Source organism: Psittacula echo (genome assembly GCF_963264785.1).
Source record: "Psittacula echo genome assembly, chromosome: 4".
In the NCBI taxonomy this organism is placed as follows: Eukaryota; Metazoa; Chordata; class Aves; order Psittaciformes; family Psittacidae; genus Psittacula; species Psittacula echo.
The window spans coordinates 24052655-24068213 of record NC_137738.1 but is presented as its reverse complement, the minus strand read 5'-3'; the positions used below and the strand labels follow the sequence as shown (position 1 = coordinate 24068213).

Genomic DNA, 15559 nt, shown 5'->3' with positions numbered 1-15559 from the left:
TAAGCAGCTTTCCACACTACGAAGACATGAAGCAGTTCTAAACCATTAAGTTGTAACTTTCTAAAATGACAGAAATGAACCATTTAAATTCTAACATGTTTAAATTTTAGGCAGTTGAAACACAGTATAATCATGTAGCGGTGATCCTCGAGAAGGAATCCGTTCCGAGGACGTCTATGCACAGGTATGCATAGACTTGCAAGATTAAGCAGTAGCTTTTTTCAGCTGCTGTTTTGATACTCCTTCATGGTGAAATGATCCTTCATAAAATTTTACTTTTTGTTAGTTTGGGGTTTTATAAACACATTAAAAACTTCTTCTAAGAGAAAGATGCTCCATGTTGCACATGACCAACTTCGGCTTCATACTTCCTGCTGCATTTCTGTCACACAGAATTAATAGACGGGCCGCTAAAGACAGGTGTAAGGGGGCTGTTCTCAGTCAAACTCAGTCACCTAGATATGAGAATACCAGTACTAAGTTAATACCAGCTCGTAACCAAGAATACTAGCTGGCTAACCAAGGTAACACTCACATTTCAATGCAACTTGCACATAACACAAAAATCAGATTATAATGTCTTGCAGCCCCTACAGCCCTACCAGACAAAACAGACGTATTTCGCCCTTGACTCCCTCGTATGCACTCACCTGACTCAAACTGGAGGGCTGGACATCCGCAAGTCTTGGAGACAGCAGGCCAGCAGCAAGACACCTATTGTAGCTATCGTGAATGGCTTCACTTACTGAAGGGCCAGATTTCTTCAAAAAATTCAAGGTCTGGAAAGCCAGGTTAAGACAGCATTATTATTCAGTCACTAAGGATGACCGCTAGGAGAAGCAATGCAAATGTTCCCTGCAGCTGCCAGAAAGCCTGTCCCACTAACATGCTTTAGGTTGCCAGTCTCAAAGAGCATGCATTCCTCTCTAGTCTTAAAAGACAGCAGGAAACCAAGAGTTCCGTTTTATACAAAGAAATCCTGTAATACAAAACATCAGCCCTTGCAATGCTGTATTATTTCCTAGCTTGCCTGTCAAGACACAGGGCTTCCCTTTTCCCCAAACACTGACACAATGTTCATTGCTAGCTAAAACTAGCACGCAACTTGAAATCACACTCCCTTTGCTTATTTGTGCAGAAACTGATTTATGCTAGAAATACGTAGTGAGCTCAAACTTAATTCAGACCTTTAATTCCATTCTTGGTCACAATCTGTACAGTGTCTCAGAAGCTATAATTTGGCCAAGTCAGAGAGACAGAACATTGATTTCCTCTTAAGGAGTTAAATCATTTTTCATTTTCTCCATTCTGTCCTCCTTCTTCAAGCTACTCAGGCATCAAAACCCAACCTCAAGACTATACAGGCACTTTGGCAGCTGGGTAACAAAAAGGTAACCCACGTGCCCTGACTTCCACAACATTTTCGTTCCTGCTTCTGAAGCAATGCTGTGCTCCTTTCCAGACATTCAATCCCTGCTCGCGCCTCAACAGGAGGCGACTGCAGTTTTACATTCCCAAGAGGGGACCAGAAACATTGCCATGGCACAATACACTTGCAGTGATGCATGTGGGTGGGCAGGATGAGCGTAGTCTCTGGCACTGAAAGCAGTGCACTGGAAAACCTAGGAAAGGTACATCTCAATAAAGATATAGGAAAAGATCACCTCCTTCTGGAAGCCGGTGCAAGTCATATGAACAACTCCAGACTTCAGCAAGCACGTACCATCTGCGGAAACAAGGAAAGTTTGATAGCCTGCTGTTATGAGCAGTTTACATGTTTTAAATAGCAGTACCTGGAAAGACACAACTGAGCACCCATTTTCTTCATCAGATCACTTACAAGTTTTTTCTACTATGTAATTACTGCCTGTAGTAATTTTATCTCTGGTGCTATTAAGGTGCTGTGCTTCAAGCTTCAGTTCAAAGTCATTTCATTTGGTGACCATCACCACTTCCCAGACTACATTACGAAAGCAACAAACCCCAAAACTCAGCAGACTGCCAGAAATGTTTCACAGTATTCAATATCTTGTTAGGACAACGTAACTCTCAAGGTATCGAGTACTGCCAGTTATTGGGTTGGTGGGGGTTTGGTGTTCTCTGGTTTGTTTTGCTTTTTGAGCCACCAACAACAAACAAAAGAACCAGTAAGCGGCATCTGACCTCTATTTTAGCTTATCACTATCAAAAGCAAGGAAATACCTACCAAAATTATAGGTGCTTGGATTAAAATACTGCTCAGGTGGTGGATAAGAAGGAGGAACTCCCCGACTCAGACTCCGCTCATGTACCACAATATCCAAAATGAGGTTTGGAGAAGTCATGGTTATTACAGAATCCAGTGACCACAAGGCAAAGTAGGGGCAATCGTGAAGGAATTCTTCTGGTCTTAAAGAAAACAAGTGTGTAAGTGAAACACTGACTTTCCAATGAATTATTTGTTGAGATTCTGGAAAGCACTACATAAAAATCTACCTTAGTGAATCTGGCATTTGAGCATGGTACCAGCGATTAATGTCAAATACACCCAAATAGGTAGATGGTTTTGCCTGACCATAGGTATTCACTTGCCAGCTGAAGACTGATACACTGGTGTCAGGAGACACTACTGTAAAAGACAAGAAATTGAGCATATTCAGAATCAAAGAACAAAATTATCAAACAAGGAAATAAATAAAAGAACAAAACTCAAGAAAAAGGAAATTGGAATAAAGACTTTAATTTCAAACATAGACAGTGTTACACTCTAGTTTTCCCAACAAGTGCATAGTCTGTCTTCTCAAGGGACAATGCATTCTCCAGATGGAAGCAAAGCATGTGTATATTATTTACACTAACAGAGAAAAGATCCCAACTGTTTGGGAAAACATTTCTCTGCTCTCTATTAAATTCATCATCATTACTGTTCAGGGATCCTCAAACACTTTACTGTGTTCCATTGTGCACTTCTTTGCTGTTTCAGTTTTGTCAGCTGCTGAAACTGCCTTTGAAGTTATCAATTCTTTTCTTGACTCAGAGGACAGCTTCACTGCTGGCTTCAACCAACACACAACAGAACCTACAATTTAAATTGTGCAGGCTCTAAATAAAAGCTAATTAGAAACGACCAGAAAAATTACAGGTATTTCTCCATGCCTCACATCACTTTTTATTGTTGTTTTCATTTGTTGCATTTTAGGTTGGTTTGGGTTTCTTTTTTTTTTTTTTTTGGGGGGGGGGGGAGGGTTCACAGGGGTGTTGTTTGTTGAACCATCTTACTGTTCAAAGACAACAGCTGGAAGAATAAAAAAACTAATCAGCATTACACAGATGACCCCATCACACACTGTTATAGCATATGAGCAAGCATTAAAAAAACCCCGTTTTTTTTCCCTGAGCAAAGTCTCATGTGACAAGTTTTCTTTCTCAAAAAGCCTAAGAAGCTAGTCAATATGGATACTCAAGACTTGCACACTAGGAGTACAGAACAGCGTTCACTGCCTGGATTCCCAAACCGTTTCCTTTACAGTAAGCAAACACAGACATCAGAACAAACCTTCATTAACACTATCCTCTCTGTCAACGTGGTTGCGAAATTTTTCCACGGTCTGACAGCTGAGTAACTTAGTATTGCTGGTCTGCCCTCTCAAGGGAAAGACTCCACTCGTGAGCTCTAAACTGTACCTTTCATCACAGTACTCCAAACCCTGGGGAAAAGCAGAATAAAGAAATGGTCGTTTTGAGATAAAAAAATCCGTATGTTATACTTAAGTAGGAAAAATGTGTATTTCTAATACAGTATGTATATTATATTGAGCTTAATTCTGATAACAGAAACTACATCTGAAGCGCACAAGAATTAAGTGTAATGGGCATGATTGGCTGTAAAGGCTTTTTACATTTTCATAATTTAGCATTTCCCAAACTACACTTTGCTCTGAAGCATGTACATTCCATTCAAACTTTGGAAGCAGACAGCATGTGCAGAGTAGATAACAAAAATCAAAACCACCTATTTGAAAAATTACCGTAAAGCCTAAGCAGAGATTCTCATTTTTTATTGTGGAATGAATAATCACTAAAACCAGTTTCATCAGATAAAGTAACAGAACTCCATAAATCTATCAGAGATTCATTTTAACAGCTAGAAATTTCAACTTTGATTCATATAGGAAGAATCAGTCCCCCACAAAGTTGGTGCAGAGGAGAAGGGAAAAATAATAGCACACAATCCTGCCTAAGACAACTCCAGAAACAAACCAGTATCCACTCCATGGCAAACAAATCTAATTTTTTAATCTAAATTAAGTTTAATCTTAACTTATCTAAGTTATGGCAACTCCACTGTATGGAAGATATAAGGGAATGACTATCAACCAGGAAAATATGAAGACAGTTTCCAAATGAGATGCACTGGTCATACTCTGGTATGAAAGTAAAGACGGTACGCTCTGCCAATCCACAAGCATTGTGTAGGACCAAGGTAAAGATGTGCTCCATGATTTCACAGTATCACAGTATGTTAGAGATTGGAAGGGACCTCAAAAGATCATCTAGTCCAATCCCCCTGCCAGAGCAGGAACACCTAAATAAGGTTACATAGGAATGTGTCCAGGCAGGTTTTGAATGTCTCCAGAGAAGGAGACTCCACAACCTCCCTGGGCAGCCTGTTCCAGTGTTCTGTCACCCTCACTGAGAAGAAGTTTCTTCTCAAGTTTAAGTGGAACCTCTTGTGTTCCAGTTTATACCCATTACCCCTTCTCCTATCATTGTTTGCCATTGAGAAGAGCCTGGCTCCATCCTCATGACACTCCCCCTTTATATATTTATATACACTAATAAGGTGATTTGATGCACCAGATTTAGCAACTGCTGAGACGGTATAAAAAAGATCTTTGAAAGCATACCTTTATGTTTAATTACTTGAGCAGACTTGCACCAGCCTTGAAGGCAATCGAGACACAAGCTCGACACACATTTACAAAAACACAGTGTCACATTTTCCAAAAGTCCTCTTAGTGTCTTTTTACCATGATACAAAGTCCAAGATGCACTGTTGCATAGCCTCAACTCTGATTCCTGGAACACAAAGCACTGCCGTAGTAGAAAAGTCTTTCAAGCTCTTAGGAATTCTATTCAATGGACAAGGATCAACAGTTTACTCCTCATGTACTCGAACTTGGCCTGGTAAAGGGACTACTCTCAAATTTTCTGCCACTGAAGATGGACAAGAAACTTGACTCAGACTGCCATGTAGACAGTCAGTCATGTAGTACTGACCAATTTGCGACTACAAGGAAATATTCTGAGACTAACAGTGACCACTGTAAAACACAGACCCTGCTTTAATGCATCTTTGGTGGGGGGGAAGGCACGGAGGTTGGTTTTGATGGCTTTCTTTGGCAGTAGGTGTTACCAGGTCTTGGTATGAAGCTATATGTGTAAGTGGCTCATCTGAAACCTAGTTGAAGAACCTGTCTTTTCTCCCCAGATGGTCCAGCTATTTAGTTCGTTCTTTGACTATGTCCTGGGTCCTTGACAGATTGGCTCCTGTTTCAATCTTCCACCACATTCCATCACAGGGAAGCAGAAGCAGCAGGGGAGAAAAACAACTCTAATCCAGACTCCGGTGTTTTGACACCTCTGATAAGCCTGTAAACGTGTTACTGGTTGCACAGTCTGTAGAGGATTAAAGTCTTCCGTTAACTACACCATGGTTTTCTCAAGCCACAAACACCGTAATATTACTTAATCACATTGGGTGCTTTTTATAGCCTGTCTGCTGGAATTTCTAGAAGACTTGTTTTCAAAGGCTGATGAAACATATAACCCACAGAGATAAAAACTGACATTCACTTTATCTGCTTCAGGAAAATAAGGAGACCAAGACAAAGAATTGCCAAAGAGTTAAAGGTCCCACATTAAAACTTTCAAGGGTTGAGACAAAACAAAGTAGCCATGAGAAGAATGGATATAGACAACTGCTTTTTTTTCCAAAGCAGCATATAGCACAAGGTATTGTCTTAGCCACTGCAAAGACTGTAGCTAAAAAAGAACTTCTAAAAGATAGAACAAAGGAGTTCAACAGTAAAATGAGAGGAAGATTAAGGACAGTTTCTCCTACCAACCTGCCAAAGTGCTTAGAGCATGAGAAAGACTTGCAGCAGATAACCGTAATGAAAATGTTTAAAAATTAAAATTCCTAATCAGGGTGCTCTGTTGCCCTAAAGAAATCTATTTATGTCATTAAAAAGCTGCACAACAACAAAGATAAAGACATGACATCCATATTTAGAACATACTATCAGTTGTCTACTCTGTCCCCATGATATAGAATGCCTTTTAAAGAAACATCACCATTTCCAAGCACCAAGATTGCATCTATTCAAAAGCTATAATTACAAATGAGGAAGAAGCTTTCCTATCTTTAAGGAAAAAATAAAAGATCAAAATCAAAACTCAGGCAAAAAAAGAAAAAACACACAATCCCTATAAAACAGAGTACAATGAAACAAGAATCATTCCTATTTGATTCCATAACTACAGAGAATATGCAAAAGAAAGTATCAAAATAGGAGGACACATTTGCTCTGGATTAAGATTACTTTCCCCTCAAAAAGAGTTTCGCGGAATTTGAAGCATACTATGGAATAGACTTACACAGTATACAGACACATTAGCTGTTAAGATATGTCAGATATAATGATATCCCATCTATATTTTTAACATAAAATCTCTGAAGTCAGTTCTAAAAAATGTATGGTATACCCTTCTCACAAAATCATGCCATTCTTTTTACTGCATTTCCATATTTTGCTGGCTTTAAGAGTAACCCAGCCAACAAATAGAAGTTCTCTTTCCAGCTACTAAGCTTCAGCATCAACACTTAAGAGACACTCGAGGTACATTTCACTTGAAGTCCGCCTGGCAGAGCTCAAAAGAAAAACAATATAAGATGAGGAGCAGAAGTGAATAAAGACACAGAGAGACAGAGAGAGAGAGAAAGGCAAAACCATATTTTAGGAAAGGCTGACAGAAAGAAGCTTCTCTGGGTCTAAAGTTTGCTTACACAAAGGTATTCAAAGCCCTGTCTTCTTCAGCTACACGTCATTAATTTGCTGTTTAAATTAAGAACAATTTTATTTCTAAAGGCTGTTTCCTCCTGCACAATTGTATTCCTTTGGGCTCTTCGCAGATGACTCTAGTTGGAACACATGACGCTGTAGTATAAAATTGCTGTCACTTGTCAAAAAGCACTAAGGCCAGGCCCGAGAAAACTCAGAAAATGATTCCTTTTTTTGTCTGCCCTGAGTTCTAATGGTTTAACATCAGCCCCTCCAACTTCACTAATTCTCATTCAGAGAAAATTACTATCTTCAGCTTTTCACACACATACATGTCTTACCTCATACATGACTTGTCCTGAAGCCAAGCGTTTTCTGTCACCAAATGCTAACTGCAACAGATGTAAACTCACAACATCACCTTCACTGAAAAAGAAATAAATGATGAGCTTTCTCCCTCTTCCTTCCCACCAAAGCCCCAGTCCCTCTCCTGCATACGCTGCATCTTCCACACCCTGATTGGATTCACCAGCCCAGCAGGAAAACACTGACTTCACTCCTGAACAGGGATCGGTTTCTGCCACATGAGCTGAACCAGCTCACAAGGGCTCCAAAGAATGCTGAAGCAGGGTCAAGGAAATCAGCAATACTGTCACCTCCTCCTTCAGAGGCAGAAGGCTGCTATATCAGCATGTTTAGTCTTCCAGATCTGCAGCTTCAACTACTTTTATTGGTGTTTCGATACCATGGGGGGAAATACAAACAAATTGCGAAGCTGTCATCAAGAAACAAAGGAAATCATTTAAGAATGCAAGCACAAAAATACAGCCACTGTTGTTCTGCCTTCTTTTCTGAAGGTAAGAACTAGGAACTGTTCACGTCTGCTAAACCCTGTGAAAACTGCATTGCAAGCTTAACACCTCTCATACCTGAGTGTATCTCCCACACAGCTAAGGAAGTTCTAACAGATTTACGTGTAGCAACTGTATGTTAACAAATATATAAACCGGTAATAATTCAGTGGCTTATAGTAAGGTTTTATTCACCTTTCTTGTGTAGACTGGACAGCCCACAAGTAGCAACAATTGCGAGGGTCATTCTCGGGCTCTTGAAAAGTAACAGCATAGACAGGAATCCTTCCTCCTTCAAGCTGAGAGTGGTGCCTGCAGGTTTCAAAAAAGAAAAAGAGAAAAGGTGAGCCTACTGGCCCTAGTTTTTGTAGAAGGGTAGAAGGGTTTTCTGAGCAGAGCACCTTGCGTCCTTATCCCCAAAGGACAGAAGGGCACACCTCCAGCTCAATCTAGTGAGACAAGGAAGCGCACTACTTTGTATGCAACAGTCAAGAGGTGAGGAAATTGCTGTCCATCCCATGCAAGAACCTTGGTTTATGTCCTCCTCTACCTGAGGAGCAGGAACATAAACGATTACTTCAGCTGCCAGGAAAAGACTCTTCCTGCTGGTGTAGCCTACTTCAGTATTGAACTAAAAATGCAGCACAGCTTCTAAACCTATTTAGAACAGCACCAAACAGAAATAGTTTCTCTTTACTTTACTTGGACTGTGGAAAGCACCTTTCATGCAGACTTCTGAACCTTGTTTGCACCTTCACAATCTATGCTTGCCACCTATTTATTCCTCCACTGTCTATTAATGCATCCAAGAGTTTCCGGTGAGTCACTGCAGATTTGCTAAAGTGGATAAATGAGATTTCAAGTGAGGCTGCTCATTGGTAGATTTAAGATCATCTCTTAATTCTTCTATTGCTTATGAATTCACATGTCCCTTATTCTCATTTCCAAGTGTTCCAAGCAAACTGTCATGAACAGGCATTGCTGCACTGGAATGGCTCAATCCCCTGTTTCAGTCCAGGTTGAAATGTAGGAGAGAATTTAATGTTATGCACCGATCAGCTGCTGATTTTTCATGTCTCACTAGTTTCCTCCTTTAAAGAATTCTGTCTCCAAAATCACATTGTGTACTTAAGCCTTTCAACATATGCTCCAATTTCAGAAACTGGTTCTCAAAAATAATTTCCAAAATCTGTTTCTTCAAAATACACACATTTCCTGGTTTCACTGAATATTACTGATAGAACAGATTGACTTAAAAAAAATCAGCTCAGCTATCACATCCAAACTGCTTGACATAACCCAAAGGAATATGCTTCCCACAAATCTTCCATCAACAGGCAGAATAAGTAGAATCATAGAATCGTTAGGGTTGGAAAGGACCTTAAGATCATCTAGTTCCAACCCCCCCGCCATGGGCAGAGACACCTCACACTAAACCATGCCACCCAAGGCCTCATCCAACCTGGCCTGGAACACCGCCAGCGATGGAGCATTCACAACTTCCCTGGGCAACCCATTCCAGTGCCTCACCACCCTCTAAGAATTTCTTCTTTATATCCAATCTAAACTTGTCCCGTTTTAAGTTTGAACCCGTTACCCCTTGTCCTGTCACTACAGTCCCTCATGAATAGTCCATCCCCAGCATCCTTGTAGGCCCCCTTCAGATACTGGAAGGCTGCTATGAGGTCTCCACGCAGCCTTCTCTTCTCCAGGCTGAACAGCCCCAACTTTCTCAGCCTGTCTCCATACGGGAGGTGCTCCAGTCCCCTGATCATCCTCGTGGCCCTCCTCTGGACTTGTTCCAACAGTTCCATGTCCTTTTTATGTTGAGGACACCAGAACTGCACACAATACTCCAAGTGAGGTCTCACGAGAGCAGAGTAGAGGGGCAGGATCACCTCCTTCGACCTGCTGTCATGCTCCTTTTGATGCAGCCCAGGATACAGTTGGCTTTCTGGGCTGCGAGCGCACACTGAAGCCGGCTCATGTTCATTTTTTCATCGACCAATACCCCCAAGTCCTTCTCTGCAGGGCTGCTCTGAATCTCTTCTCTGCCTAACCTGTAGCTGTGCCTGGGATTACTCCAACGCAGGTGTAGGACCTCGCACTTGGCATGGTTAAACTTCAACCCTAGCCCACTGGGGAGAAGGTGGTCCATTTAATCCACATATGACTTCGTAGTTGTTTCAGAAGAGGATTTCTAAACATTCCAAGATGATATTCAACATTTTAGTTCATCAAAAAGTTCTCTTTACACTAACATACTTCCTGAAGCAAAAAAATGAGATTCCTGCACCTCCAGGCATGGCAGAGTGTAAAGGCCTACTTACTCCCTCTTCAAAGTTTTCATATTCCATAGCGACAGGTAGCCATCAGAAAAACCCACAGCGAGCTGATTGCTTCTGCTTATGTAGCACAGCGTTGATATTGATGTTCCTGATGGATTTTGTAATTCAAAACAGAGATGTCTCCCTTCCCTGGTCACAGTTTCTCTTCTTTGTGGAACTTCAGCAGGAATTCTGGTGACAACTTCTAGATCTACACACACAAAAACCACAAAATAAACGAGTGTGTTAAGCCACTGCATTAGCATTTTAAACACCGATGTGACAGCACATGTAATCTAATTTTACTGTTGCTATTTCCATGTTGGTAACTTCAAATAACATAAAAACTCCCTGACCCTACAGGGATTCTTACTCATATTTCAAACCCAGTAAAAGGGTATCCCTCCCAGACAGATTTTTCTTGGACTCTCTAAATCAGGAGTCTGGGCCTCTTGAAGAAGCTATTTCAATTTATACAACTGCAAGCTTACCTGATGCTTCTATTTCAGTCTGACTGCAAGATAAATCATCCAGACAAAGGTCAACCAGAAGCAGATGTCCAACATCTGTAGCTACCACTGCCACTCCAAAGAGCCATCGCAGACTCTGATGCAGGTGCCGAGTGCTCACACTGGCTCCTCCGTCATTAGTTATGGGTTCTATAGCCGTTACCTACAGGAAAACAACAAGGGAACATGTAAGCCATTTGACAAGCTACAGAGAAATCACTTCCAAGTAAAGCCAGAATTAGCACATCAGAAGCAACAACTTAAAGACAAAGCTTTGTTTCCAATTATATCATGAAAAAAGAAGAAAGAAAAAAACAAACAAAAAAAACCAACCCTGTACAAAAATGCGCTCCTGCCTTCCATTTACTAGACTACTTATTTAACTGAATCAATTTCCACTTAACTGGTGCATTCTATTACTACAGCTTACCAATTTCCATTTCCTACTCAGAAATAATTAAGAAAACACAGAAAAACAGTTATGTGCAAGAAACTTTATCATATGTAAGGGACTTAAAGCTAAATTGAGTTCTCCCATTGCTCACGGCCCATCAGCACTACGACACAATTGATGCCACCTCTGCCAATAGCTACTAGGATAAATCACAGCTGTCAGTCTGATCAGGCAGCAGTCAAGTAATATAGTTATAATATAATAAGTATATATATATAATATAATATAATAAGTAATATAGTTATAATATAATCCAGATACAGTAAAAGAAGTTTTAAATCCACACCAGCACTTTAAGGAATATTAACCAAAATTTGAGAACAGTGGCAAAAAGAACAGCAGCTTGATAGATACAGACAGAACTCCAACTGAAGAACAGCACAGTTCTCTTGAACATATGAACCAGTCTGTGAGCAACTTTATTACAAGGTGAAGACAGACCTTTCAACGCTTGAAACCCACCCCAGGGAAAATACGGACTGCTACAGCAGAGATACAAGCACATAAAGATTCCTGTGGTCAAAGCTACACAACAAAAGAACACAGACTATCATTTAGCCTGCTTACAAATGCAGCATAATGAAAACCAGAAGCTATACAACAACAGAGTTTCATATGAAAATAAAACAAAGAACTGAGCAGCACAAGGGAGTCCAAGTTTTTTTACTTGCAGAGCTGGGGAAAAATAACTAAACCCCTAAGCCCCAATGTTTTCTCCTCTCCCTTATCAAGCACTTGTTATGACTACACTGCCCTGCAATCTACTACAGAATTTGCCTTTCATCATGGTTACAACAATTCTATCTTAGAAGTACCTACAGAAATTTAAACAACTTTTAGTTTCATATTTACTATAAATCAAACTCAATTTCCAATCTTCCCTGCTACTAAAAGTGTTCCGATTATTGAAATTCTTGCTGCTCCAAGTCTTGATGACAGGAAAGCAAATGTCACTCCAGTCTTCAAAAAGGGCAAGAAGGAGGACCCGGGTAACTATAGACCGGTCAGCCTCACCTCCATCCCTGGGAAAGTGATGGAACACCTTATCCTTGATGCCATCTTAAGGCATGTCAAGGATAAGAGGGTTATGAGGGGCAGTCAACATGGCTTTACCAAGGGGAAGTCATGCTTGACCAACCTCATAGCCTTTTATGAGGAAATAACACGGTGGATGGATGATGGCAGAGCGGTGGACGTGGTCTACCTTGACTTCAGCAAAGCATTTGACACAGTCTCCCACAGCATCCTCATAGCTAAATTGAGGAAGTGTGGTCTGGATGATCAGGTAGTGAGGTGGACCGCGAACTGGCTGAAGGACAGAAGCCAGAGAGTTGTAGTCTATGGGGCGGAGTCTAGTTGGAGGCCTGTACCTAGTGGAGTGCCTCAAGGGTCAGTACTGGGACCAGTATTATTTAATATATTCATCAATGATTTAGATGAGGGAATTGAGTGTACTGTCAGCAAGTTTGCTGATGACACTAAGCTGGGAGGAGTGGCTGACATGCCAGAAGGCTGTGCTGCCATCCAGCGAGACCTGGACAGGCTGGAGAGTTGGGCAGGGAGAAACTTGATGAAATATAACAAGGGAAAGTGTAGAGTCCTGCATCTGGGCAGGACCAACCCCAGGTTCCAATATAGGTTGGGGAACAACCTGTTAGAGAGTAGTGTAGGGGAGAGGGACCTGGGGGTCCTAGTGGATGGCAGGATGACCATGAGCCAACACTGTGCCCTTGTGGCCAAGAAGGCCAATGGCATCCTAGGGTGTATTAGAAGGGGGGTGGTCAGCAGGTCGAGAGAGGTCCTCCTTCCCCTCTACTCTGCCCTGGTGAGACCGCATCTGGAATATTGTGTCCAGTTCTGGGCCCCTCAGTTCAAGAAGGACAGGGACCTGCTGCAGAGAGTCCAGTGCAGGGCAACTAAGATGATTAAGGGAGTGGAGCATCTCCCTTATGAGGAAAGGCTGAGGGAGCTGGGTCTCTATAGTTTGGAGAAGAGGAGACTGCAGGGGGACCTTATTAGTGTATATAAATATATAAAGGGGGAGTGTCACGAGGATGGAGCCAGGCTCTTCTCAGTGGCAAACAATGATAGGACAAGGGGTAATGGGTATAAACTGGAACACAAGAGGTTCCACTTAAACTTGAGAAGAAACTTCTTCTCAGTGAGGGTGACAGAACACTGGAACAGGCTGCCCAGGGAGGTTGTGGAGTCTCCTTCTCTGGAGACATTCAAAACCCGCCTGGACACATTCCTGTGTAACCTTATCTAGGTGTTCCTGCTCTGGCAGGGGGATTGGACTAGATGATCTTTTGAGGTCCCTTCCAATCTCTAACATACTGTGATACTGTGAGTTGTGAGGAAAGCAGAAATACGGTATACCTACACCTTGCTACAGAATTAGCCAAGTTCAAGTGTTACTTCTTTTTTGATTTTTTCATTGTACAACTGGCTCCAAATAAATCTTTTCCATTTTTGCACGTTTCCCGGTTTTAACACTTCAGTTTCTACACAGAAGCTCCTGAAACTGTATATTTTTCTACTGTGCTATGCACTGCCTTTCCATATTCTCCTACACTACTGCCAATTCATTCTCATGTTCTCATTAACAAAGAAAACTTTTCTCAACTCACCGAATCTGAATGCTACTCTTATGCCTCACACAAACCAGGATAACTCATGAAAATACTATTCAATGGTTGTGAAGCATACAACCACTATAAACTTACTTAATATAACTCATGTTTTTTACCCATATTTGCCTTCACTAGAATCTAATTCAAAGAATACTCCACTAATACTTTCCCTTTTCTGATGCATTTCACATGGATATCTAGGGGGCAATGAGAGTTGCTCCCGCCAAAAAAAGATTATGCCAAAATTCATTCTAAGCTTGCGAGTTTGGTTTTCTTAACCCATGCCCTTACTCTCTGAATGACTACACATATACTGTTACATTAAACGGCAGTCATACAGACACTATAAAAATGCTGTATTAACACACTAATGGCTTCACACCTTGGACAAGAGTTGCTCTAGAGTTAGCATTGACCTGTACAACTTAATATCCACCGAGATAAACCAACACAGCAAACAGTCTAGAAACTAAGGTACTCATTAAAGCCTTAAACCAGTAATGATATAAACTGTAGAAAGCGATGTTAATAACAAATTTGCATTTTATCTTTACAAATAATATGTCTGGAGATCACAGAAACGCTCAAGCAGATTAAAAACACATATTATATAATGTATAATTTGGAAGTATGAATTACAGAATAAATTCAAACCACACGGACAATGGCCAAGCACAAGTTTTATCTCCTTGGTTTCCCTTACCCTTATTCGCATCCACAACTTGGAAGTTAACAGTTCAACTAGCAACACCTGTGTCCTGGCAAAGCTGATCTAACTAATCTAACAGGAAAAAGATAGGAATCAAATTGAAAGCAACACACCAAATGTACTTGTAGTCAAGAGCATTCAGGGCATAAGAGCAAAACTTCAAATAAGCTTTGTCTTTATTTCAAAACTCATAACCTTCATCAGACATCAGCCAACATTTCCCCCCATGGCTGTTTCATATATTCTCATTTCTTATGGTATAGAAGTCACTACATTCTGTTTTGAACCACTTCCATAGAAGATTCGGTATGTGACATGGTCCTTCTAAACCTTTCCTTTTCCAATTCCCAGCTTACTTAGATTTCAGAAATAAAACTTAGAAAAACAGAATAGTTAGGGTTGGAAAGGACCTTAAGATCATCTAGTTCCAATCCCCCTGACAAGGCCAGGGACACCTCACACTAAACCATGTCACCCAAGGCCTCATCCAACCTGGCCTTGAACACTGCCAGGGATGGAGCATTCACAACTTCCCTGGGCAACCCATTCCAGTGCCTCACCACCCTAACGGTAAAGAATTTCTTCCTTAAATCCAATCTAAACTTCCCCTGTTTAAGTTTGAACCCATTACCCCTTGTCCTGTCACTACAGTCCCTCCCCCAGTATCCTTGTAGGCCCCCTTCAGATACTGGAAGGCTGCTATGAGGTCTCCACACAGCCTTCTCTTCTCCAGGCTGAACAGCCCCAACTTTCTCAGCCTATCTTCATACAGGAAGTGCTACAGTTCCCTGATCAACCTCATGGCCCTCCTCTGGACTTGTTCCAACAGTTCCATGTCCTTTTTATGTTGAGGACACCAGAACTGCACACAATACTCCAAGTGAGGTCTCCCAAGAGCAGAGTAGAGGGGCAGGATCACCTCCTTTGACCTGCTGTCATGCTCCGTTTGATGCAGCCCAGGATGCAGTTGGCTTTCTGGGCTGCGAGCACATGCTGGAGCTGGCTCATGTTAAGTTCTTCACCAACCAACAAC

At 41.3% G+C, this 15559-nt stretch overlaps 1 protein-coding gene across 6 annotated transcripts in view; it reads right to left on the bottom strand.

Annotated features, from left to right (window-relative positions):
- LOC308219512 (protein ELYS-like) overlaps positions 1–15559 on the bottom strand; it is a 51599-nt gene that overhangs the window by 26051 nt on the left and 9989 nt on the right. For 5 of the 6 annotated variants that reach the window (XM_080614601.1, XM_080614599.1, XM_080614603.1 and 2 more), the window contains 9 exons: positions 10713–10893; positions 10225–10432; positions 8090–8206; positions 7385–7469; positions 3536–3686; positions 2476–2608; positions 2207–2388; positions 1665–1726; positions 651–779 (listed from right to left, as the gene is read on the bottom strand). In XM_080614601.1, coding sequence (XP_080470727.1) covers positions 651–779; positions 1665–1726; positions 2207–2388; positions 2476–2608; positions 3536–3686; positions 7385–7469; positions 8090–8206; positions 10225–10432; positions 10713–10893 — 1248 coding nt within the window. Of the gene's footprint in view, positions 1–650; positions 780–1664; positions 1727–2206; positions 2389–2475; positions 2609–3535; positions 3687–7384; positions 7470–7699; positions 7773–8089; positions 8207–10224; positions 10433–10712; positions 10894–15559 lie in introns of those variants that run through there. The other variant, XM_080614604.1, reaches the window with a different exon arrangement.